Consider the following 23,721-nt stretch of genomic DNA (forward strand, 5'->3'; position numbering starts at 1 on the left):
TTAGCTGACCGTAACACCACCAATTTAGAACCAACAAAGAAAAATATTGTGGTTAAAGAACTGTAAAAATCAGTGATGAAAGCAACTGAATCCTATCTCTAAGTTTGAGCTTAGAAGCACTTGGGTACTAGAGCTATCTTTCTTTCAGTTTTTGTTACCAAGTAGTTTAATATAACTGTAAAAAGGAAAACTGCAAAACTGCATGTCACCTGACACAGACAGACTTTCAGCCAGGCCTGCAACAAATGCTCCAGCATTTCACTGATACCTAAAATTGTGTAGTAATAACAGACCCCTAAAGCGCCAACACTGAAACTTGAAAGTCTTCATATAATTATGCAGTGCAGGAAAGGCCAAAAACTCCTGCCACATCAGTGCCTTAAAGCATGGGTAATGAACCAGCAAAGTGAGAAAAGTACCATCTCCTGAATCACTACCATTAATTTCCTCTGGCAGCTGGACATTCCTCTGCAGGGGTCTCTCACTCCAGCCCTGGCCGCAATCCTTTTGCTCAGGGCAGCCCACGGCACACAGCAAAATGGAAGCTGCAAAAAAAGCTGAAGCACCTCCCAAGCATTTATGATAATTATAATTTTGACCCAATTATTTGCTTAAATTTCTCCTGCCTTTGCTCGTCTGCAAGCAGCTTTGCACAGTCATCTTCTGGTGGTGAAGCCAAAGAGGGCTCCTCTGCACCAGGACCTCTCTTTGGAGGAGATGTCACGGGAGATCTCTTCAGGATTTAAGAGATTATGCATTAAGCATGACCCTTTCTTTAACACCTCCAATATTTCTGTAGCATAGCAAAGCGCTGGGCCTGCTTTGCCAGGCGCGGGGATGCATCCGCTCGCTGCCCCTCACCGTGCCCCCCCCCCCAAGCCCCCCCTACCCCGCAGGCAGCTCCCCGGGGCAGAGGCTCAGCTGCGGGCCCTGCGCACCCCACCGCTCCTGCTGTCAGCGGCTCCCTCGTTCCTGGCAGCCTGCGAGCCTCCCTGCTCCTGACACAGCAGCCTGGCAGCGGGGGGGGGGGAGGGGGCTGAGGCGGGGGTCACGGCCACGCACAACCACGCAGGCAGCGCGGGGGGCAGCGAGCCCCCCCGGGCGCCCCGTACCGCCGGTGCCAGGGGCAGCCAGCTGCATTTTCAGCGTGAGCGGCGCCCGTCCTGGGCGGGAGGCGCGGCGCTGCCACCCGGGGGCAGGGCCGCGGGCCGGCCGGTGCCGCCGCTCTACAGCCCCGTGAGGGGCGGCCGGCACCCCCCGCCCGCCGGTGAGGGGAGCCGAGGGGCCTCGGCCTGTGACCGGACCCCCGCCCGCTCCTCTCAAGGGCCTCGCCGCGGCGCCCGCGACCCGCGCCGGTTCCGTCAGGGCCCCGCCGGCCGCGGCCCCGCTACTCGCCACGGTATCAAGCCCCTCTGAGGGTCTCGTCCCCACCGCCCTCCCCGGAGAGGCAGAGCCCACCTCAGCCCAGGCCGCGCTCCTCCCCCTCCACCGCCCACCGCGGTCCCGCCGCCCCCGCGACCCCGGGAGGAGCAAAATCGGCGCCGCCACCGCCTACCTGGCGGAGGGCCGGCGCGGGCAGCGGGGCCGCCGGCTCCCCGGTGGCGGTGCGCGGCGCGGCGGGCAGCGCTCAGGCAGCGGCCATGTTGGTGTCACTCCGGCCGGCACGTGGGGACGCGGCCCTCCTCCTACCCACAATGCTCTCCCGGGCGGCGGGAAGCCGCTAGGGGGCGCCGCAGCGGCGCCGAGGAAGAAAAAGACACCTGGCAGCGGTGGGATTCGAACCCACGCCCCCGAAGAGACTGGAGCCTTAATCCAGCGCCTTAGACCGCTCGGCCACGCTACCGCCGTGGCATGGCTCCCTTCGCCACCGTTTTTACTCCAGAACAGCCCCCCACGCCACCTTTTTTTTCTTTCCTTTTCTCTCCCCTTCAGCAGCCCCCATCCCCGCTATCTCCAAGCGGTAGTCCCAGCGACCTGTCACTACATATCCCTTCTACCTTAAAAATATAATACTGCAGGTTTGGGGTTGGTTTTTTTTATCCCTGTCTCCAAAGTCTCCAAGCAGGCGCAATTTCAGCGGTGCGAAACAACCAGGGAGGGCGCAGCGCCCTGCGCGCCCCCACGCCGCGGGGGGCACGGGGACACCGCGGGACAGAGAGCAGCGCCGGGGTCGCCGCCCCGCCCCGCTGCCACGTGGGTGCCACGGAGCCGCACAGTCGCCTTTGCGGTACGGGCGGGCCCTGCGCACCCCCTCCGAAGGTCTAAAAAAGAAAAAATATACCTAAGAACGATGCATTTTAATTTTCTGGTGCAGAGCTACGGCTCACTGAACTGGCAAAGCGGAAGGTCAGCGGGCTTTACGGCGGGGGGCGTTCTGCCTGGGGCAGGTTGCGGGGCAGCCGCGGCCGCGGTGCAAGCGCTGTGCGAAGGCGCAGCAGCAGCACACCGCGGCTGCCTGGTGGCACGTGGAGGGGCCCTTGTTTGCCTGAAAGTCTGCCAAGTTTTCTGAAGGTATTAATGTTACCCTCACCCCTTCATTAGAGCGGGAGGGTTGGAGAAAAATCCCAGTTTCTCTAGGGGAAGGCTACAAAGCCTTACCCCAGCTCGGGTTCCATGCTGTAGCCGTGGCAGCCGATTTAAACAGGGTAGGGGACAATAAACCTGCTGCAACCCTGCGGGCAGCCCCAGTTGCCCCCCTTCCTTTGGCACCTCCCGCAGGGTCCCTGGGGAGCGGCTGGACGGGGGTCTGCCAAGCGGCTGCAGCTTTGCACCGCCCTACAAAAGATGGCATTCATGACGTTCCCTGCCGCCGAGTGCTGGGGACAGCAGCAAACACGCGTGAGCATCAACGGGACCCTGCTCCAGTTTCCCACCCCTGGCTCAGCGCCTTCCAGAAGGATGGGGGGTTGTTGAGAGCAGGGGGAGCTGATCCCCCTCCCATGGCCCTGGCTTTTCAGAGCAGCATGGGGGAGGTGCAGGGAGAGAAGGTGGGCAGACCTGGATGGGCTTCACACAGCAAATCCCCTGGAAGCTGTTCTGGCAGTACAGTGTCAGGCAGCAGCCTGATGGAGCGGCCTCCCAGGTGTCGTCTGTGCAGCACTGGACATGGGGTACCGTCCTTTGGGGCATGCAGGAGGGAAGATGCGAGGCTGCACAGAGCACATCTTACAACTGGTTTCCTTACTGGAAGGGCTGCTCAGCACCGCAGGTCCCTTTGCCAAGACCCACCCAGAGAAGTGCTTTTCTGCCCGGCCGTGGGTGAGCTTAAGCCTCCGGTCCCAAAATATTTGTGTGCCTGGCCACAGAGACACGTCTGAACACTGAAGGAAATCTGCATACCCAGGATGATTCACATCAGCCATGTGTGACACAGGGGATAAGATCACAAGTTGCCCTTTGGGGGTAGCAGTTGAGTCACCAGGTTTCTCATTTTACCAGTGCAAAGTAAGATGGTAATTATGAGACCTTTTCCAAATTATAAAAACACCCCACCAAAACTTAGAGGAGAACTCACAATATAACCCAAGCTACCAAGCCTCTTTGTATTGGTTTCCTGGCACAGGAGTTAGCCATAGCGCAAGGACCCAACACTTCCATCAGTTACAGATCCCCGACTAGGGACCAGGCCTGATGGTCACACACCCGTGAGCCATCCCCATATTCCGGTCCCCAGCAGTGGAACGCACAGGAGAGCTGCCCCTGAACTTCAGCCTGAGAAGAGCCTGACTCACCACCAGAAGCACTGGCCCTGAATCCAACCTGAGGTTCAAGCAAAATCCTCCCTTTTAAAATTTAGATGAGAAGTTCTGATTTGGCCCACCTAAGCCCCACCTGTGTCTGTCAGTGGTCACTCTACTCTCAGAAGTGAAACTGTACCTGTGGGGAAGAGCGATGATTCAAATTAGTCCAACAGACCAGTAATTAATAAACAGGAAATATTCTTATTTACACTTTATAAGCTCTAAGTGTTGGCTGTGTCCATGCTTTCTGATGGATGCTATTCCCACTTCCTTTGTTACACTTGCCAAGCACTCCAGCTCTCAGTGACAGCAACTATAGCTAAAGACAAGAACTGCAGGGCCAAATTTTGTCATTTTTCATCTTAGTGTCACTGCTGCGCAGAGGCCCTGCAGGGGCTTTTTTGTTAAGAGATTCTGCTATTTCAAAGGGCTTTTGCTAAAGAACAATTTCACAATTATACCTGTTAAATTATATACTTATAAATTATAATATATAAATAATATATAAAAATAAATTATACCTGTTTAAACAAAGCAATAAAAAAGCAACAGTAAGAGCTCCATTTTTAACAGCTTAAAAGGGTATCAGACAGTTTATTCTTGAACAGAAAAGGGAATAAATAATACTGAAGATGACAGTGTATCATTAGATATTGTAGCCATGACAAAAAACTCTCCCACCTCAAATCACAGAAAGCCAAGTACTTCCATTCTTTTCTCAGGACTAAGCAAAGACCGAAGGCATAAGGATGCCTCCATAGCAGTCCTGCAGACGAGCACTTTCAGTCCTTACATCTTGTCCCATATTATTTAAAGACTCTGCATGTGTAATTGAATGCAAATAGAACAGCACATCAACCATTTCATTTTCTTGAGGAAAGCAGATTATGTTGGTACACATCTAGTTTTTCCCTTCCAGTTCGTTACTTCTGACTGTTGAAAGCAAATAAAATCAGGGACAGAATAACAAAAACAACACAGAGGATTTCTGGAAGCTTGTAATAGTAGGATTGAATTTTGGAAAATGATAAAGAAAAAAACCCACAACTCCCCATATCCAATAACTAAAATTCCAACTGAGAAAAGTGGCAAAAAGAGTAACTTTATTGACTAGCCAGAATGAAACCAGACAAAGTGAATGAGATAACCGAGTGATGCAGGCAATCAGTATTTGCATGTCTGACATACAAACAAAGGCTTCTATCTCACTGTCCTTACCCAAGCGATATTCCCACTGACATCCTGAAACTCTGAAACTGGGTAAATTCTGGCAGGCCAAGTCTCAGATTTATTTTAACATTTTTTAAAAATACAGATTTTTATTTATTCATTGTGAATAGGTTAAAAATACAGCAATAGCATATAGCAATATAATTCCAAATGTATGTCAAATATTTACTTTTTCCTCTTCAAAAAAATGTAATAGAATAAGTTGTGCATATTTCTGTAAACAATTTACATTTTCAAATTATTGACATTTCTGTTGTATAGCTAACTAACGATACCACCTTAGGACAGAAGGTAGTCTTCATCACTAAAAAAGTAGTATTTGCAAACAAAGAATTAATCATAATTTTTTCACTGGGCTGCATGCATATTTACATATCAGATCTACAGCGAACTGTCAGCAGCTTTAGCAACTACCTACAATTTAGCAATTTAGCAAATTAACCTACAACAAAAAGTATCAATAATTACACTCTACATCCTTTACGTGTACATTTTGGATGGGCACACTCCTCTCCTCCTTACATGGTTGGTGGTAGTGTTAAACATGTTTTCTCATCAAAGAAGATCTCAAAAGAGTTGGCATCAATACATTATGAGGAAAACAGATCCTTGTGTCTGAATTTTTTGTAGGGCCTACACTGTATTGGTTCTGCACAAAACACTGACTATTCAGCTGTCTTCAGAGGCGAATGGCACATTCACCTTTCATTAAGAGCTGATATTTTAATGCTATGAACTGAAAAAGCAAAAAGGCCACATCCAAAAGAGGCCTTAGGCACCTAAACCAGAACTTTGGCTAGGCACTTAAAACATCCACCTCACTTGCTGTCTTACAAACTCTAGTTCTGTTTTAGCATATTAGGTGCAGGGATTTGGTTCTTTCAGTACCTAGCTTAATACCTACCTAAGCCCAACTAAGATCTAGAAATCAGGCATTCCTCCATTAACAGGTGAAGACCTTCACCTTCACTCTCAAAACAAAAAACAAAATAAAAAGGTCATGAGCACTACTTTCCCACACACCCTACATCATACCACAAGAAGATGCGGCCACGTGTTGCAAAGCTACTCATGGCTACAACTACCTGGTGGTTATAGCACCCACCTAGAAGTACAACACCCAAGGATAACTTTTCCTTCTCTCCTAGAAAGGATTCAAATCTTCCCACCTCACGTCCTTAACCACCAGGATATCACCCCTTGGAGATGGTGGCAGTTGTTACTAACATCATGCTGTTTAAACAATTAATTCAAGATCCACTTGTCAGAAAGAGTAAATGGGGAGCACGAGTTTGGAGCCCAGTGGTGGGTACTCATCCAGGTAAGAAAGAACTGATTTCTGTTCCTTGAACCGTTTCTAGATTTTACAAGAACTTAGTATTACTGGGCTATGCATCCAAGAAGTCCCAATGAAATCAACTGCATCATCTAGCAGGCTGCATTGTTTTAAGCATGCTTTTAAAAGCTCAGCTGAAGTGAGGCTGGTGAGCATTACAGGTCATTCAGCAATTCACAGGGGCTGCCCCTTATTCAGATCAATTTACACCCCCAGGAGACTGTAAGGCCAAGAGGGCAAAAGCTTCCATCTTAATCTCCTGCAAAACATGACTGTTAACCATGACCAAGAAATAGGAATAGCTTCTGTACTATCCATACAGATGGCACAGCCGCTTTGGAATAAAACACTGGATTTGGAAGAAACTTATCTCTATGCAATGATAATTCAACCATCACCATGTATTTGTCCTCCCGTTACTGGTTAGGATTATGCAAACAGGACACAGAAATTCAAGTGTTTGGGGATAATACTGCGTTTTTTAACCAGCGATTTTTTCTAACTAGTGTTTGATACCATTTGCAGATAAAACACTATTTTAAAAGCTATTTAAACCAGATAAATTATTTTCTATACATAGAAATTGCTGAATCAACATCCTCTAAGCTTTTCAAACATCCCTCTGGAAATGGTAGAAAGTAGAAAGTATATTTTCATTTTAAGTGAGATTATCTAGCTTCAGTGAGAATTGAGATGTCACTGTAAAAGTAACTTCAAATTACCCACATATTACAGATCTTGGTACTGTACATCATTGAACAAATATCACATAAGATCAGTAGAATTTTATACAACTAGCTGCTTATATGGTGCAAAATGTGAAAATGAGAGGTAGCTGGATGCCTCACCAGGAACATCAGCAATTTTCTGATGGAAAAATGTGCAGTCTTGGTAATGGATAAAACATATTCCACCCTGATTATCCTCACTGCAATCTGAAGCATCATCCAGGCCCTCCCCAAACTGTAAGGATTCTATCTGGAATTTGTTTGAGAAGAGTAACAGAAATGTCCCTAGACTGGGACTACTTATTAAAATTAGTAGCTGCATGCTTAAATTTAAAATGTACATTCACATGCAAACTTGGTGAGATACACCAAAACCGATGAAGAAACAGTGAAAATTTAGGAAGGTGTTTTTCTGTATGCAAGGAGGAGAAGAAAAATGTAAACACACCAATCATTTGCTCTGTAAAAAACAGAACATGTGAAACCTAAACATCAGCTTCAAATATTTTTTTTTTTTTTTTCAGGAAAACTAGGCCCCTCAGTTCTAAACAGCTAAAAAAGCACAAAAGCACAAGTGTCTGTATTACAGCTTTAAAACACTAGCAGAAGTATGCTATGGCACCCTACATACCACTTACATTTGGATTTCTCCCATTAAAGAAAAATTAGAAAACTAAAATATGAAAAAAGAACCTGGTAACGTGACATAAAAATAGATCTTTTTAGCTGCAAATGCAGCAAGTCTATAAAAAAAATTATATACAAGAACTGCTTAATTGCAGTGTTATTCTTCCATCATCGCCCAAGCCTCTTCTGCTTTTTGGTAGTACTGATTTGCCAGTCTGCCTTTCATGGCTTCCATCGCTGCTTCTGCTGCCTCTGTGTACAGCTCACCTAGAGGAGGAAATAGTATCGTGGTTAAACAAAAACCATCTCTTTATTCTGAAGCATTTAAAGGACAAAAAGAGAAACTGAGGTCAAACTAGAGGGCCGGATGTTTGGGTGTATTTTAATAGCCATCAGCAGAGTTACATCAGCTGGGAATCTGGCTTTTGCTCTTCAAATTGAAAGTTGTATGACTGGCTGCTGATGGCTCTTCTATTTGGAAGGACTGGCCTGTAGGATCCCCCAAGACGATTCTAAGACTTAGATGCCTGACACACAGATTACACAAACAACTAAGACAATGTCACATAGGGCCTGGGAGTCATGGGTGTAACTGAAAATACAAGCAGCAAACTGCAGTTCAGTGGCCTCACAGGGAGTGAAGGTTGCTTCCTAGTGACTCATTGTGTCACAGGATTGGACCTGGCACCACCCACCACCCCAGTCATTGGCAAGATCTTGTTTTCACTGCTTCCAGCCTTGTATCACCCAGCATCATTACAGCTTCATCCACAAATCTGAGGGTACTGACCCTCTGTATAACAGCTGAAAGTAGGAAATGTATTTTGGGGGTACATGCTGGGTGAAAAGGGAAGGAAAAAACAGGACTACTGGTTATAGAAACAGAATGAGGCCTCACCTGATCTCTGTGGATCCTTATTCAATTGGAACCCTCCCGTCATTAACATCTCTGCCTCCCTGGCCAGGAGCAGATACCGGGGCTCGTCCTGAGTGCCATCATATTCACCTCCCTCATCGTAGTCGGTCATGTTCAGTGCAGCGTTGTACCAGTACAGCGCCTCCTTCCAATCCTGTACTCTGAAGTTAAAAATAATTTTTGAAGATGGTTGCATTACAAAACGTATGTACTTTGCATTGGAGATTCAGAATTCAATTTTGCACTACCTTCTCAGAGCCTTGATGTTCTCCAAGAAAGCAAATGTTCTTATGGAGGCTCACTAACTCCACACTGCAGCATCAGATGACTATATCAAAATTAGGCTGGGGTCACTTTATGCAGTAATTACAGAGGAGAAAGAATCAGACTAAAGTGTCTTGCTCAACTCCAGAGTCTGAGCTTCATTACTAGCTGTATGGTTTCCGTCTGGCATTTATATTTGTGAAGATAACTTATTTGGAAACAATCTGAAGTTGCAGAGAGTCTTGTTTAATAACCTTAAACCCAACGATTTTCATATTGAGAACACTCAGTGCACTTCAATGAGAAGATTAATTTTATTTTAAATTTCATAATTGCCAAGAGTTTCACTGTTGTGTAAAACAGAAAACTCAAATAACAAAGACATGCTACAATACAAAAGCAGAAAAATCACTATCACCACCTATTATATTTGGTACCTAAGGAAATTAATATTTGGCCACTTCTAAAAGCTCATCTAAAATGCTAGAAAAAAAAATATCAAACCAATACACTGTGTGGCCTTTTGGCAAATCACAATCTATTTCTTCGTCAGAATGTTGCTCCTACCCCTCCTACCAAGATAGCAGTGCTGGCCAAATTGAAAAAGACTTACTGAGGTAAAAGCATTTTTAAACATTTTAAAGCTTAAAATCATCCTTAACTAAAAGTAACACCCTCAGCATTAAGACAATGTTCCTGTGAAATTTCCATTCATACTTTCGTTATGAAGAGCACTGAAAGACTACAACTGTGACAAATACTTTGTTCATCTGACTGCATCCCACCTGTAGCCACTTTACAACTTCACCTATTTCTCCTCTTCTACAGCATCTTTCAAAGGTTTATTAGAAAAACAACCTCACATTGAAAAAAAAACCCTGTGCTTTCAAAAAATCACTAAGGAGGAGACATGGCAGTTGTAAATACTTTTAACTTATTTTTAGAGTACCACATCTCTAGAATAACTCTTCTGTTCATTTTTCCCCAGGATCTTCCAGTATGCAACTCCCAGTGAAGTAAAGGGGAAATTTACCAGCAACTTCAGAGCAAAAAAACCTTGGGTATCATGGGGCAACCTTGGTACAAGGGCTAAACTCAAACACGTAGGTGGATCCAACACACATGCAGGTGTCGAACAGAGGAAATGATCTCTGACTTTCTGTCTGTAATATATCATGGCCTAAACCCTGCTTTTATTCATACCTGGGCAAGCCTGAAGTAACTCCAAAACACTACTTCATAGTTTTACTTAGGACAAAACAGCTTTTTATATGAAAGACATACAGCAAGTGCTTCTCCCCCTGCTCCCCCTAACTTGGTGGTACTCCACTGGTGAAGTTACTCAGTCATGCACAGTACCTGTCTGAACCAAGATTTATGCCTGTATCGTATGCTCTTGCCACCAGAATCATGGAAGGTCGGTCTCCAGCTTCTGCTGCTCTCATCAAGTAATCAAATCCTTTATTTCTGTTCTCCCTCGTGTCCTAGTAAAACAAACAAGACCTTTAAAGTGCATGTTTCTAAGTAAAAACATCCCTTCCTTTAACACTTGACACACTTTAAAACAGTTTCTGCAAGTTAGTAATGGCTGCAAGTGTTTAGTACATCTGAGAAACATACCCAGACACAAGAAATGAAGAAGCTGAACAGTGAAGATCACTTCAAAAACTTCCAAAAGCATGCAGTCATTTGCTGGCAAAACCAGGTACAGGCAGCAGTTTTTTGCTGCTTTGTCCAAGTGCTTAATTACAAAGTTATCTATTTTCTCTGAAAAGGCTACAGAACACCTGGCTATGGGTATTGTTTTGTCTCCATTTCCTGCTATTCTCATGTTATTTTTACAATGGACCACAATTCTGCATTTTGGAATTTTCTTTGAACTTTCTGTTTACCTCCAGAGTGACCTCAGAAAGAATGTGATGTGGCAGCTGAGAGCACATGAGTCCTAATCCCACGATGGCTTCCAGCTCCCCACAGTCTGCAGCACGCTCGAGGTGAAACAGGGCTGACTCCTGATCCCATTCCTTGTCCTTCTCACAGAAACGCCCAGCTTCATGATAGCGAACCATGGCCAAATGAACCTAGAACACAATTGAACAGGAAAGGACACAAATAATAAACGTAGATCTGATTCTTCAAAAGCCCTGTGCCCATACTAAGGCACAAAAATACCTCTCTGAGGTGACTAGTTAATTAAAGCTAATTGTGCGCCTCTGTGACTGAGCAGAGGACTAGTTTGATAACACACAGACTTGGAGCCTGACTTGTCCCTGAACAGATTAAACAGACAAAAAGTGATGATTATACACAGTGTAGCTGCCCTCTCCAGTTCTGTAAGCTCAGATACAAGCTTTACAAACTTGACTACTAGGGATAAAAGAGCTAATTCAGCAAGACAGTAGCTGCCACAACATTTTCCCACATTAGTGTGCCCCAAGCAGTATCCCAGTAGGTTGCCACATCAGTGCACCAGGTCTTAAGGGCATGTCCCAGCATATCTGCTAGAGCCTTGGAGACCTTTAGGAGGGAGTCATAGTTAAAAGCACCCAGCCTACAACTGCCTAACATGCCAGCCAGCAGGGTAAACGGCATGACTAAGGGTCACAGACTTATGTACAGCAAGAGCCCTCACAGAAAAGGAATTAACCTGAGGCATAGAAAATCAAGGTGGTTATCCAGGATAAAATCGTCATATCGCTGAAATCCTTATCATTAGTGGGGGCAGCATTTCATTCCAAACATTCCATGGGATTTTGAGGGCGTTTTTTCCTCCTATGCCCAAGGGAAAGGCAGGTCTCCTCAAACCAAAAGGTTTGAGCATCTGAGGCTTTCATGATGTTCAGGAAGATCTACACCGTGCGTTTTGAGTGTGGGCTTAAGCCCATATATGAACCCAAACTTCATTCACATTTGAATCATCTGAGATAGTCTGGAGAAAAAGGGGTTGGTCAGTGCTGCCATTTTTCAGGAGCTCAACCTTGCCTGTTTGCAAGGTATGTGGGTCAGGCACACCGTATCTATCCCACTATCTTGCGTGATGCCTCTGGAAAGGCAGATGAACCAACAGCAGGGTCCTTCCCAAAAGAGTCTAGATGTTGCAAGTCCAAAACCAGATGGAATTAATGGGTTCCTAAGCTTAGATGTCCCTTATAAAGTATCAGTAGGTGACAGAAAGCTATAGACATGTTACTTACTTTCACTTACACAAATAACTTATGCTGGGCAACACCTCTGCGTAAGTAATAAATACAAGACGTTTCTTTCCAGCTGGCAAGAACAGGACCACTAGACCCATCTTACCTTCCCAAGGACTGACCTCCCAATTTTCTTTTCAAGTTCTAGTGCATTGAGCCTCTGAATTTCTTGGGCAACACAGGATGGTCTGTGGATGTGGACTCTGGAAGAGTTGTAGAGATTCCATTTCTCCACACTGACCTGAAATAGGGAATATACTATTATTTCTATCCAAAATTAGAATTTCCACACTATTCATATGGATTACTATCCAGAAATCAAAGCCTCCATTAATATTATTACTTATTAGTAAATACTGTAATTTAAGACATAGCTTTCAAAAGTCATGTTAGTAGCTGAATAAATGTTTATTATTCTTCCCTAAAGAAACAAGAGTAAAGCCCTCTATTTCTAATCCAAACATTAAATATCTTCCATAAATGACATCAGCAAAGCAAAACATTATCTTTAAGTTCTGAATCAACAAAAAAGGTACTTTTAAAAAGAAGCACCTGAATAGGCACATTGCAAGCACTGAAGTCATCAATGCACAAAAAAAATTAAACCCATACTTTTCTGGTCAGAATTTCAGTTCAAAACATTTTAAATGCTGCTTGCATTCTACAACTCTAGAAAAATTAAAAGCAACAATGCAGAAGATGATAGGCAATACATGCATTGGTGTTTCTCAGGTCATCCAACACAACTGAGAACAAACAACTCTTCAACATAATGGGAGAATGGGAAACAGTAGCCAGAAACAACCCCATCAAAATGAAAGCCTTTGGAGGTACACAGAGGAAACACAACAGGGAAGGATGCTGGCACCTAACTTTCAATATGTTAAAGCTGTTTCAATTTCCTGAAACAGCAACATACAATCACTACAAGGAAATTCTGAAATCTGTAACTAAATTACTAATGGTTGTAGAATAATTACTAATTCCCTGCAGAATAGAGTTGTTTAAGTTTATAGCCACAGAAACTAAGTATCACAGAAGCTACATTTTGTAAAAACATAAAAGAAGGTCTGGTCTTCCCTAGTTCAGTTAGATACACACTGAAGAGAGCTACCATCAGGTTATTTCAAACATGGCACGTTTTTAAAACAAAGTCGCTCAACCACATATGGGACATAATTCCAAAAACAGAGTGCAGAAAGGAAATATAATTTAGTTAGGCAGAAAAAAAATCCATATAATTTTTTTTCAGTGAAAAACCCATGCATAATCACTGACTTATGTCAGGGATTAGTTACCGAGGTGAAAATTTGTTTATAACAGTACTTGTTTAAGTGGAAAATAAAGACAAAATAAAAAAGAAAACAACACAGAGTGGTAAGTTAATATATAATAAACATTCTTTAGCTGGAAAGGAAGGAAAACTGACATCTGATTTAGTGATGTGAAGTTAGATGGCAGATGAATGGAACAAAGGATAAACAGAGTGGCAAACTCATCATCTATGAACATTTCTGATTTACCCTTGCACAGCTTCCCAAACTGTCTTCATCAGATTCATGTCTTCGGTTGTTGTTTGAATGGCCCTACATTAATGTAAAGATTGGCATCATTTAATTTGCAGTGACTGATGTGTGCCAGTTATCCCTCTAAACTATTCCTATCCATCAAAATTAATAGTGATGACCAAAATAGCTTCCACTGGATCCTTTCCTCTCAGTGATACCACAGTATAAAAAGAAACATACTGAAATGGTAAAGAATATGGCACACCCAGGCTTTAATCCTGTAAACAGGATATCCCATGACAAAGACCTTGCTGCTTCAGACGTGACAAAAGGAGTGGTATCTTTGGAAGCAGTATTCTCTTTCTCATTTTCTAATGAAATATCTAGTTAAGATCTTCAGGTCAAAAAGTTTTTATTTAATTTTGTACTTTAAAGGAGTAACCAACCAACGTACAGGAATTTTAAAGTTGCATATTAACTAACAACAACATTAAATTCTATAATATCTCAAGACATATAGAGTCATAGAAAGTAAATCGTAAACTAATCCGAAAGTAGATCATATTCATGGATTCCATATGACAAGAAGCTACCTACATTTCTCAAATGCAATACAGAATCTTAAAAAAAACCCAGAAAAATAAGCAATCAAATGTAATGTTTGAAATTAAGCTCCTCGTTACAAATTGTCTTTTTCTCCTGTAGAAGCATCATTAACATTCCCAAGATGAACAAGTAATTTTACAACATGTGGGAATTTTCCCAACTGTTTCCTCTGTTTACAAAGTCTAGATCAAGAGGGATAAGAAATAAGATTCTTTTATGGAAACAGTTTAAGTACTAACAGGTCCAACTCTGCCAAACCCACAGTCAGGTTCTTACCCTCTCTCTATGATCCAGATCTTCTAGTTCACTTCTTTTTTCACTGGGATACCCACTGTCTCCACCATTTTCAGAATCCTAGAGGAGATAAGAAGAAAACATCACAGCATTAGCCCTACCCTTTGTAAGGATTTCAGCTTGTCATTTGCTAAACCTTCTGCTGGTTCAATCAGATATGTCAGATGGATACACTGGATGGAAATGATGGTATGTTGTGTGGTATGTACCTCTGACAGACAGATCAAGAGTTAATGACTCAGAAGGTACTCTTGAAGTTTGTGTTCTCTTAGATACATAAAAAGAAAAAACATTAAGGACTCACTTTATCAAACCAAGAGTCCACTGAATAGTTCTCAGTCTTCAGTGGTAGCCAGTTAAAACAGTAACCAACAGCCCCTGGTACTAAGGTCCTAGTGTTGGAAAATGCCCATTGCAAATGTACTGCAGCCTCCTCAGGTGAGGTGCTCTAACATCCCACAGTACCAGTATTTGCAGAGACCCAATCAATGGGGATTCTGTTTAGCTTTCATACCACAGCAGCTGGCACAAGTGCCAAAGTCACAACATGCATGCATGGTAACAGACACACACTTTAATTATCTGTTAAAATACACCAGATGCAAATACGTTTCCGGAGGAGAAAAAATAATGAATACTATTTTAAAATTAAATGTTCTTCCTTTATTAGAAACAGCAAATGCATGCAGGTAACATGACCTGCATCAATGAAAGCAGGCAGAGCACCTTTATGTGCTTTTACTGAACAAAGCCTTCAAGCAGTCTTTTAAAAACACATTCATTAAAGAACTGCAATGTCATTTTCTGTTGGAAAGGCACTCACCCTTTGGTTATCAAGCTGATCATAGTCTTTGTGAACCAAGTTATCTACTTCATTGAACACAGGCCAATCTAGGAAGAAAAGTATTTGTTTCTTATTGTAAGAATAACATGCTTGAGGAGAAAGCACTAGATACTATCATTTTACTGCAGTTTTTTCACAGAAGCATCTGTGCATAAATTATCTACATAGTTCTTTTAGTTTTATTTCTGCTCAAAGAGGAATGCAACAGACAAGTATTCTGGACTAAATACAACACACTGTTGTATTCAAAACCAACAAAACAAATCACTGTCAAGCATTCAGGAACCCCCAAGTAAGTTACGTATGAGGCTCACTCACTAAGCATGTCCATCTTCTGGCTGTGAGGAGTTGCTGAGGAAGGAGAGCAGGGTAGAGAGTCAAATGCTATGTCGCTCATGCTTTCATCTCCAGAGTTTTCAGACAGGCGGAAGAGCAGAGGAGGCCGACTACCAGAGACAGTTCTCACCCGGCTGCTGCCACATTTTTCCTCTGTGCCACGGAGAATCGTTTGAGCAGATTCCTTGGCAAAATAACAAGGAAGTCCCATGAATAATGCTTCTCTGTATTCTAAGCATGCCACATAAACCAACATGAATGTTTATTAGGAGTTCTCTACAAAAGAGTGGGTATAAATACACACATGTATATGTAACTATTGCTTTGAAAAGTTCTACTCCCACAAAATATCAAGTCCTGGCATTGTTCCAGTCAGAGAGAGTTCTGTTTACAACTGAATTTCATTCAAAACATTTCATCAAATCCCATTCCCACTAATATCAGTTGAAACTGAAATCAGTTAAAGACGAGCATTTCTATTCTTTTTTCTCCCCAAATTAAGTTTGAGATACTAAACTTACTAATGATTTCAGCATTCAAAGGTATACTTCATCCTAAATATACATGTTACATGGTTTTCTATTAATTAAAGCTACAGTATTAACTCAGAGAGAAGTATGGATAAGTCAGCTTTAAACTGCTGTATTTTAAACTGCAATATTAGTGACTAAGGTGGCTTTATTTGCCATGTAAATAGCATATTTTATTTTTATTTACAGGACTTTTAAAGTTAGAATAAACCAGCTATACTGCTTAGTTATACTTTCTTGATCAAGCACTTACAATCAATTTTTTATTACAATCCAAGGCATCTTTCTCTTTGGATGAAAGATCAAATTGTGCAAGACCCATGCTTTTGCAAATCTTGTTGCAGAAATGAGAATGAAAGAACAAGGCCATACCTCGAACACCTACAGCGTAAAAAAAAAAAAAAAAAAGGGGAATAAAGGGTTTACTTGAAGTTTATATGATGGTTTACTTATCAAAAGCTAGAAGTCCCAAAGCATTTCCTAAAAAATCAAAAGAGAAAGAAAAAGTCCTTTATAACAGACACAGCTCAACCCATTTCCCTTTTATTTTAACACCTGTAAGGGCTTTTTACTCTCTGCAAGAGACGCACAGGATATAATAAAAAATTAATTTGGCTGCATCATGAGAGACATGCCTAAATTTGATCCTGCTTACAAAACTTGCTGTGTCCTATGAACAACTACATGCATGGACACTTGGAGCTTTAAAAATTTGCAAGGCTTCTCTCTCCACATTCAGCTGTATCCATTCCTGCAATGTGGCAAGGAAATTAAAGGCCATAATTATTGCTCTTACATTGTAAGAAATTTCATTCATTTCATTACTTGTTTAAGAGTAGACCAGGAGACATGAGCCAGGATTAGCTCTCATTTTAGATGTGCCCTTGCATGACAATGGCCCTGCTCAGGGACCCCTTCCAATAAACTTTCCCCAGCTGTTTTCAAGGCCCTCAGAAATGTGCCTGCTCACCCAGTCATGTAATGGCTACTCAGCAGACAGCTAGGAACAGAAAATAAGCATCCATTAGCATGTGAAACAGGATCACGGATTTTACCTAGGTTGCCATCTCCAAAATCTGTACCGTTCTCTGTATGGATCTGAGGGTCTGTGTAAAGATCTCCAACTCCCTGGATATCAACAATAATGAGTTGGTGTCCTGAGCGTTCAAAGGTGAAGTGACTAAAGGCCTGGAAGAAGACAGAAGATGTCTGAGATCTACTGAAAACAGCAACAGATATTCACCTTTTATAAATGGAGAAAGAAGTCTGATAACCCTATTGGTGAAATATAACTGGTATAAACATCATGATGGAAGCAATGAAAGACTAAGACCTTCTCTAATCTGCCACCACTTCAGAGATGGGCTAAAAGTGGTAAGGTGAAAAGCAGCAGTGGGAACATGCAGGGGAGAGGAGATTGCTCTATTTCTCCTTCCTGTACTGGGGATTCTGTTTTCCACTATAGTCTTCAGCTTAAGTGGGGAGCTGCCTGGCAGAAGAAACAACAATGCGCTCTGAAGCCATTGCAGAGTAACTTCTGCATAAACATCCTGGCCATGCCTGTGGATCTCCAAGCTCTGCAGTCCTGGGACACTGGTTCCTTCTGCCAACAGGCAAAGCTCTGCCACATTTTTTAAAGAAAAGTAAACATGAGCATCCCCACAAATTCTTTCCCCTATTATGCCCTCTGGGAGGTCCCCTGAATGGCTGATCTGGCTCTGCATCCATGTATCAGATAACGAAATGTACATTTGTACTGTTAAAAGCAGTGTTTCAAGAATCAGGTATAAAGCACCCTTCTCTTTGGCATGAAGCTGAGACATTAGGAATCTTCTGGGAAGCCCTCCAAAAAAGTACTGCCAGGCCTGGGGGAGGTGACTGGTGGTGATATACAAACATTTTTAACTGCAGCAAATCTCATGGAACATTTTGTTCCCAACCTGTGAAAGCATAGCACTGATTCAGTGTACAAAAGACAGCCCAGAACATAAACCCTCTGCTTACATTAAGCATCATGATGAATACCTTAAAAATACATGAAAAAAAAGGAAAAGAACAAAACCTTCAAACCCCAGTAAAAACACTCCGTTGCTATGCTTACCACTGCATTTTTTCACCAGTATTTTAAAGTTCTCGCACAAAATCCAAGAATCACATGAAATATGTACTTGTATTTCTACATGCAATCTCAGTATGATCTTTTCAGAGGTTATAAGTGAAAAAAACCAGATTTTTACATGCAAATGGACTAGATTTCTTATTTACATGACTTGGATATCTGCCACCTCCTTTTGCATATTACATGAGGCACCAGAAGACTACTTAGTACATATTACATGAGAAGTCTCTTTCCCCCCTTAATCTGAGAGTTTGAAATATGTCGATGTCTGCAATTATGATTAGAGTCAAAGAGCTTAAGGTTTCCAAAGAGTATTAACCATGTTTGTCTCAACTAAAATCAAGACAGTGAAATGCAATAAGGAAGCACTCAGCACTTGAAAAAGCAGGCCCCAAATTAGGGGCAGACGTACTGCAAAAAGAGAAATTAATTTGGCATTGTACTGGAAAGCCTGCAGTTTCCTTTCTTGGCAGTAATGCAAGACCTCTAAATAGAGCCAAGAAATTCCCTTCAGCAGACTTTATGGAAAGCACTGAACAAAGACTCACTTGCGGAGTAAGACGAATGTTGTCGTCTCGCACAAAACCAGAATTTGAGTTATATTTGATGTATTTGCCCTCAATGTAGTGTTCCAAATGAAAGAGAGGCTTTCCAGGTCTGTTCTTCATTTCAATAATACAGGTCTGTACTATATCCACCTGGGGAGGGAAAGAAGATAAACAATGACTAACAGAATACTGTCTTCAGATCAAAGTGTCTGTGAATCCCCCAGCTGTGAAAACTTTCCCAATGAAAAATGCTGAACAATTGCAAAGATCTGTCTGTTGACAAGGGGGTGGTGGAAGAGTCACATGCTCATTAGGCTATTGGAGGAATTCCATAAATTAAAAGCAGTCACTTCAAAACAGCTCACTTCTGCAACAAATCCTTCTGAAAATTCTTAGTAAGTGTTGCTTTTCTATTTTATTTTTCTGGGCACCTTAAGAGTACACTGCAAATAGTCTATACCCAGAGAGCAAAACATACAGTAACTACTGCACAACTTGAAGAAATGCCTTTTCAGAGGACTGAAGACATCTACCATTCAGGTATTTCTGTACCCTGCCTCATCTCCTTCCTCTGACCCAGACACATTCCTAAAGGAGAAACCATCACAACTCTCGCTTTGTTTACATCTTTTCCCCCACGTGCCGTTTTAAACTTCCAGATTTCTAGATTCCTCTCTGTGCACTTCACTCTATAACCTCACCTTGCTGTTGTGAGACAGGTAGTTCTTAACTAACGCTCATTTGGGAGGCAACGCACACAGTCCGCATACCCAGAAGCGCTCACTTTGGCTATTACATTGTTAAGGCCCCCACACTGAGGTATACTTCTTGACCCAAGCATCTTGTCACATCACACACAGTCTGTGGTAGAGCCAAGAGCAGGAACCAAGATACCACAGTGCATGTACAGCACCCTTCCTACAAGCTGCCTCTTGCACTCATTTGAAGCCAGTTACACTCAGGCATCCAGTACTAGCCGTGGATTAAAGGGGCTTGGATGCTTTGTTGGTATATACAGTGGATGTACTCAACAAAAAGGCTCTACTGGCTGGGAGTGAAAGACAGCTGCAGTCCTTCATCCCTGCACTTTAGTTTCTTGTCTTTTAAGAAGCTGATTGTTGCTGCTTGAGGTGTTTTTCCCCAGGATGCAATGGCCAGCTTTTATCAGCAGCTATCCAATTTACTAGCATGGAAAAGCGCGAAGCTGTGCTGGCTGTACAAAACATTTAGCATGGACTGCAAAAAACCAGAAATACAGCCAGCAAAGCAGTAAAACCACTTCTTCCTCAATCTGATGTGTTTATGGACATCCCTAGCACAGAGGATGGGACTTCTCTTGATACCCTGAGCCTAGTGTGGTATTTGATCCATCCAGGACTTTCATACATCTTAATGCTTTGCACTTAACGCAATGTGCTAGTATTGTCACCGAGACACCTGAAGGAAAGAAATCCACAGTATCTTCATTTTCTGGAAAAATTCTTGACCACCCCTCAGTAATCTGTATTTGAATAGCTTCATAAATTTATTCATGTTTGCAGCTGCTCTTAAAAATCAACACTAGTTAGGTGTTTAGATAGGTTTACAAGATTTAAGCCTCTACCTTCCTGGAGCACTAACAGTTAAGTGCTTACTAAGACTGCTGCTGGCAATAAATTCTGTCACATCTCTGGTTATCTCAAAAGCAGCTGCGTAAATATCAAAAGGAGCAATACAAACACCATTTTATTTTGGTCTTTGGTCAACAGCTGAGAACAGTCAGACATTCACAAACACATAACTCCTAATGCTGGAAATATAAAGCAATTTCTGCATTTACTTCATTAAAAATCAGTTATCATTTAAAGGGAAAACACAGTAGGGCAGAAGAATCTATCTAAACAATTAAATTTAATGGAATGTGAGACAAGTAATTCCCTCTAATCTGAAAACTAATCTAATAGGAAAGCAAGACTGCATTTTTGCTTAGCAAGATATTTGAATGTACCTGTTTTGGTGGCTTGTGCCGGTTGTACTCTTCTCCCCAGAGTTTTGCTTCCATCTGAAGTCGGACATCCTCAAAATACACATCCCTACCCACGCTCTCTATGTATTGCTTGGCAACATAGTTATAAGCACCTTTCCAGTTCTGTGTGTGTAAGAAGTTGGACAGCTTTTTCCTGAAAGACAAATCAATTGCTGATGAAAAGAAAACTATGAATTTTAATTCAATCTTTCCTATTCCTTTGCCCATGTGGACAGAGCCAGGCCCTGCGATAAGCATTCTTCAGTCATTTACCAGATATTCTAGGTGAAAAGCAAAGCACAGGTAGGGGGCAAGGGAAAAAGCAACATGCCCTAAGAGTGACTGGGACATGCCAAAGTATCTGGTTGCACTGCAGCTACTGCTCTGAACTTCCTCCTTTTCTCATTGCCTTTCCCTCTCCACTCCCCTCAACCCCAGAGCATGAGGGGTTGGTGCCACCTCAACACCCTGTTCTAATGTCAACAATTATTTCCTGCATAAATTAACAGGGAGTGCCTTTCCAACGTGAACTGAGGAGAAAAGCCTCTCCTATGATAACAGCAAACTGCTGCCTTCTCAACACACAGGGGTGACTAAGTATCCTCTGTGCTCCCAGAAGGAAAACTGCACCTGATAATTCTTATGATGTAGCCTTTAACTTTTGTTGATGTGCAAATCTTTAATCCATAGATCCCTCAAAAGTGCGGGGGGGCAGGGGAGGGAAAACTTTGACAACAGAGGATCTGCTGGCTGCCAACAAATGGATTAAGCAGGTACTCACTGTTCACGGAAGATGCCAGCATTCAAGTCAAATGGGAAAAAAAGCCCACAAGTTATCAAGAATTCCAAAGCAGACATGGTCTTCTTTCCTAGAGCAGCCTCACCCATTTATATGGAACACAAGGGGGAAAGCACTTCCCCCACGCATGCCCCCCTCTCCCAAGAACTTAATTCACCAGAGAAGATAGCAAAAAGGTATAAAGCTCCTCCACTGTGGCTGCAGTGGTATTGCTGGAGACCAAAGCAATGCCAAGCCAGTCTGAAGGAGGAGAAGTATGAAGAAGAGTATCTAGCATAAGGCACAGATGGCTACTGAGTAGTTCTCATACTCTGCTCAGTAACAATGGTTCTGCGAGCATTTCTCGGTGCCACGGCAAACTGTAGATTTTGAGGAACTACTAGCAGCACTCAAACTCTCAACCCTCCCCCCTCCTTCCTTTCCTCTCCAAGACCTCAGTGCAGAGGTCTTGGTACAGGGGACACCCTAAAGGCAAAGCAACTTCAGATTATCTGTCCTCCTGCAGAAATGGACAGGCAGTCGCTGTAAGAGAGGCTTTGGAAAGAAGGAACAAGCAAGTGAGGTAAGAATTTCAGCCAGGATTGGAAACCTTTCCAGTTCTCTGAAGAAACACATTTCTCCACATAAAACAAGCCAGTTCATGTGCTCTTCTAAAGCCAATACTCTCTGAAGTTCGTTGAGCAAAGTGCAGGTAACACTGTCACTGTCATGACTAATAACTTGCAGAGTTGCAAAAAATCTAGAAGAGAGCACTCCTGATGGGAAATACCAGTACACCGCTGAGAGTTACGGAAAATCCAGCAGTAGGAAGCAGACATATGAGTTACACGTTCTTTATACAAGAGGTTAAAGCAAAGCTGCAAAGACAAATTTGTGTTTATGGCACTACTCAAGATACTGTGTAAAGGGGAATTTGGTAAATAACAAGAGCTAAAAGCAACGTCAGCAGCAATGTCAGCAGGCTAAGATTTGTTACTTCCTAGGCTTCACTCACTGCTGTGTCTATCTGGCTTTGCAAGAACACAACCACTAGCACGAACTGATACTGAAACTGCCAAACTGGAGGACAGAGTTGGTTACTTTTCCTCCTTTTTGCTCAGGTTCAAAACATCATGTTTCTACTATTCAGGAGTTTCTCTCTTTCCAGAAGTGAAACCAGACACGAAATCCAGTTTCTCTGGATTCCACAGCTGGAAAGAAGGGGGAAGGACCTTAAACACACACTTGCATATTTTCCAGGAAACACTCATTTCCAGAGACTGGAAAGGGTGGGGTACTTTTCTAGCACAAACTGATTTATAGCTAGATGCTGATGCCCACAACCATATTTGCTAACACTCTGTGAGGAAATGAAAGTTCCTCCTCCACGCTTTACCGTTCTGGAAAGAGTAACTGTTAGTGCTCAAGCTCTGCCGTAGTCAGGATTACTCTGGTATACGTGACCCAAAGTAAACCCTGGAAGGATAACCTGAGGGAGGCTTTCCAAGTTGAAACCGCACCATCCAGCTACTCCTTCCCCTTTTCTCTGCCTAACTAAGCCTCGAGTTTGCCCTCAGGCTGTACACACCTATGGCCCCATATCAAAATCAAAGATATTTTAGCACACCAGGAACACAGAAATGAACTGGCTTTTGTAGTAGTTCTGTACTTTTTTTCAAGTAGCTCTGTACTTTTATCAGTATTTTGCTTCCAAGAGATGGTGAAAATAGCGTAAATTTATAAAGTGCTAATTGAGTAGTCTTATACTTGCTGGAACTAGACATGATTGCACATTATCCATCCCACTGCAGTTCCAGTACAGGCAAAGGCTTGACTTTCCAAAGCAAGCTCACTGGATACCTGCATGACGCTTGCTTGTACTTCCTTTACAAGAATGTTCTGCTTTCTGAACCCCATTCGCTGCGCTGAGGCCAGAGTCACACAAACAGGAATAAAACCCTCAGCTATGCCTTTCAGAAAGGCACCACAGGGAGCTAATGGGGAGCCAAAGGGGAGCCACACTTTAGACAATTTCCACCACACCCAAGTGAAATTCCAGTCACCACAGAAGAAAATACTGCATGGAGGCCAACAAAGATAAAGGCAGCAGATACTTAC

General features: G+C 42.9%; 2 protein-coding genes and 1 non-coding gene across 12 annotated transcripts in view; all 3 read right to left on the reverse strand.

Annotated features, from left to right (window-relative positions):
* The window catches only part of POLR3E (RNA polymerase III subunit E), a 30,162-nt gene extending 28,492 nt beyond the window's left edge, over positions 1-1,670 (reverse strand). For all 3 annotated transcript variants that reach the window (XM_037384220.1, XM_037384219.1, XM_037384221.1), the window contains exon 1: positions 1,556-1,670. The gene's annotated coding sequence lies outside the window, so the exon portion shown is untranslated. The remainder of the gene's footprint in view (positions 1-1,555) is intronic.
* Positions 1,671-1,761: 91 nt separating this feature from the next.
* Positions 1,762-1,843, reverse strand: TRNAL-AAG. The gene has a single exon. It is a non-coding gene; the product is annotated as a tRNA-Leu (tRNA).
* A 2,475-nt stretch (positions 1,844-4,318) lies between these two features.
* The window catches only part of EEF2K (eukaryotic elongation factor 2 kinase), a 34,260-nt gene continuing 14,857 nt past the window's right edge, over positions 4,319-23,721 (reverse strand). For 5 of the 8 annotated variants that reach the window (XM_037383688.1, XM_037383691.1, XM_037383690.1 and 2 more), the window contains 13 exons: positions 20,808-20,979; positions 18,821-18,970; positions 17,209-17,341; positions 16,407-16,534; positions 15,606-15,807; positions 15,267-15,334; positions 14,426-14,503; positions 13,559-13,621; positions 12,142-12,276; positions 10,734-10,922; positions 10,201-10,325; positions 8,560-8,738; positions 4,319-7,928 (listed from right to left, as the gene is read on the reverse strand). In XM_037383688.1, coding sequence (XP_037239585.1) covers positions 7,819-7,928; positions 8,560-8,738; positions 10,201-10,325; positions 10,734-10,922; positions 12,142-12,276; positions 13,559-13,621; positions 14,426-14,503; positions 15,267-15,334; positions 15,606-15,807; positions 16,407-16,534; positions 17,209-17,341; positions 18,821-18,970; positions 20,808-20,979 — 1,732 coding nt within the window. In that variant the 3' untranslated portion in view covers positions 4,319-7,818. Of the gene's footprint in view, positions 7,929-8,559; positions 8,739-10,200; positions 10,326-10,733; positions 10,923-12,141; positions 12,277-13,558; positions 13,622-14,425; positions 14,504-15,266; positions 15,335-15,605; positions 15,808-16,406; positions 16,535-17,208; positions 17,342-18,820; positions 18,971-20,807; positions 20,980-21,606; positions 23,709-23,721 lie in introns of those variants that run through there. The other 3 variants (XM_037383695.1, XM_037383692.1, XR_005103691.1) reach the window with 3 other exon arrangements.

Source organism: Falco rusticolus, chromosome 4 (genome assembly GCF_015220075.1).
Source record: "Falco rusticolus isolate bFalRus1 chromosome 4, bFalRus1.pri, whole genome shotgun sequence".
In the NCBI taxonomy this organism is placed as follows: domain Eukaryota; kingdom Metazoa; phylum Chordata; class Aves; order Falconiformes; family Falconidae; genus Falco; species Falco rusticolus.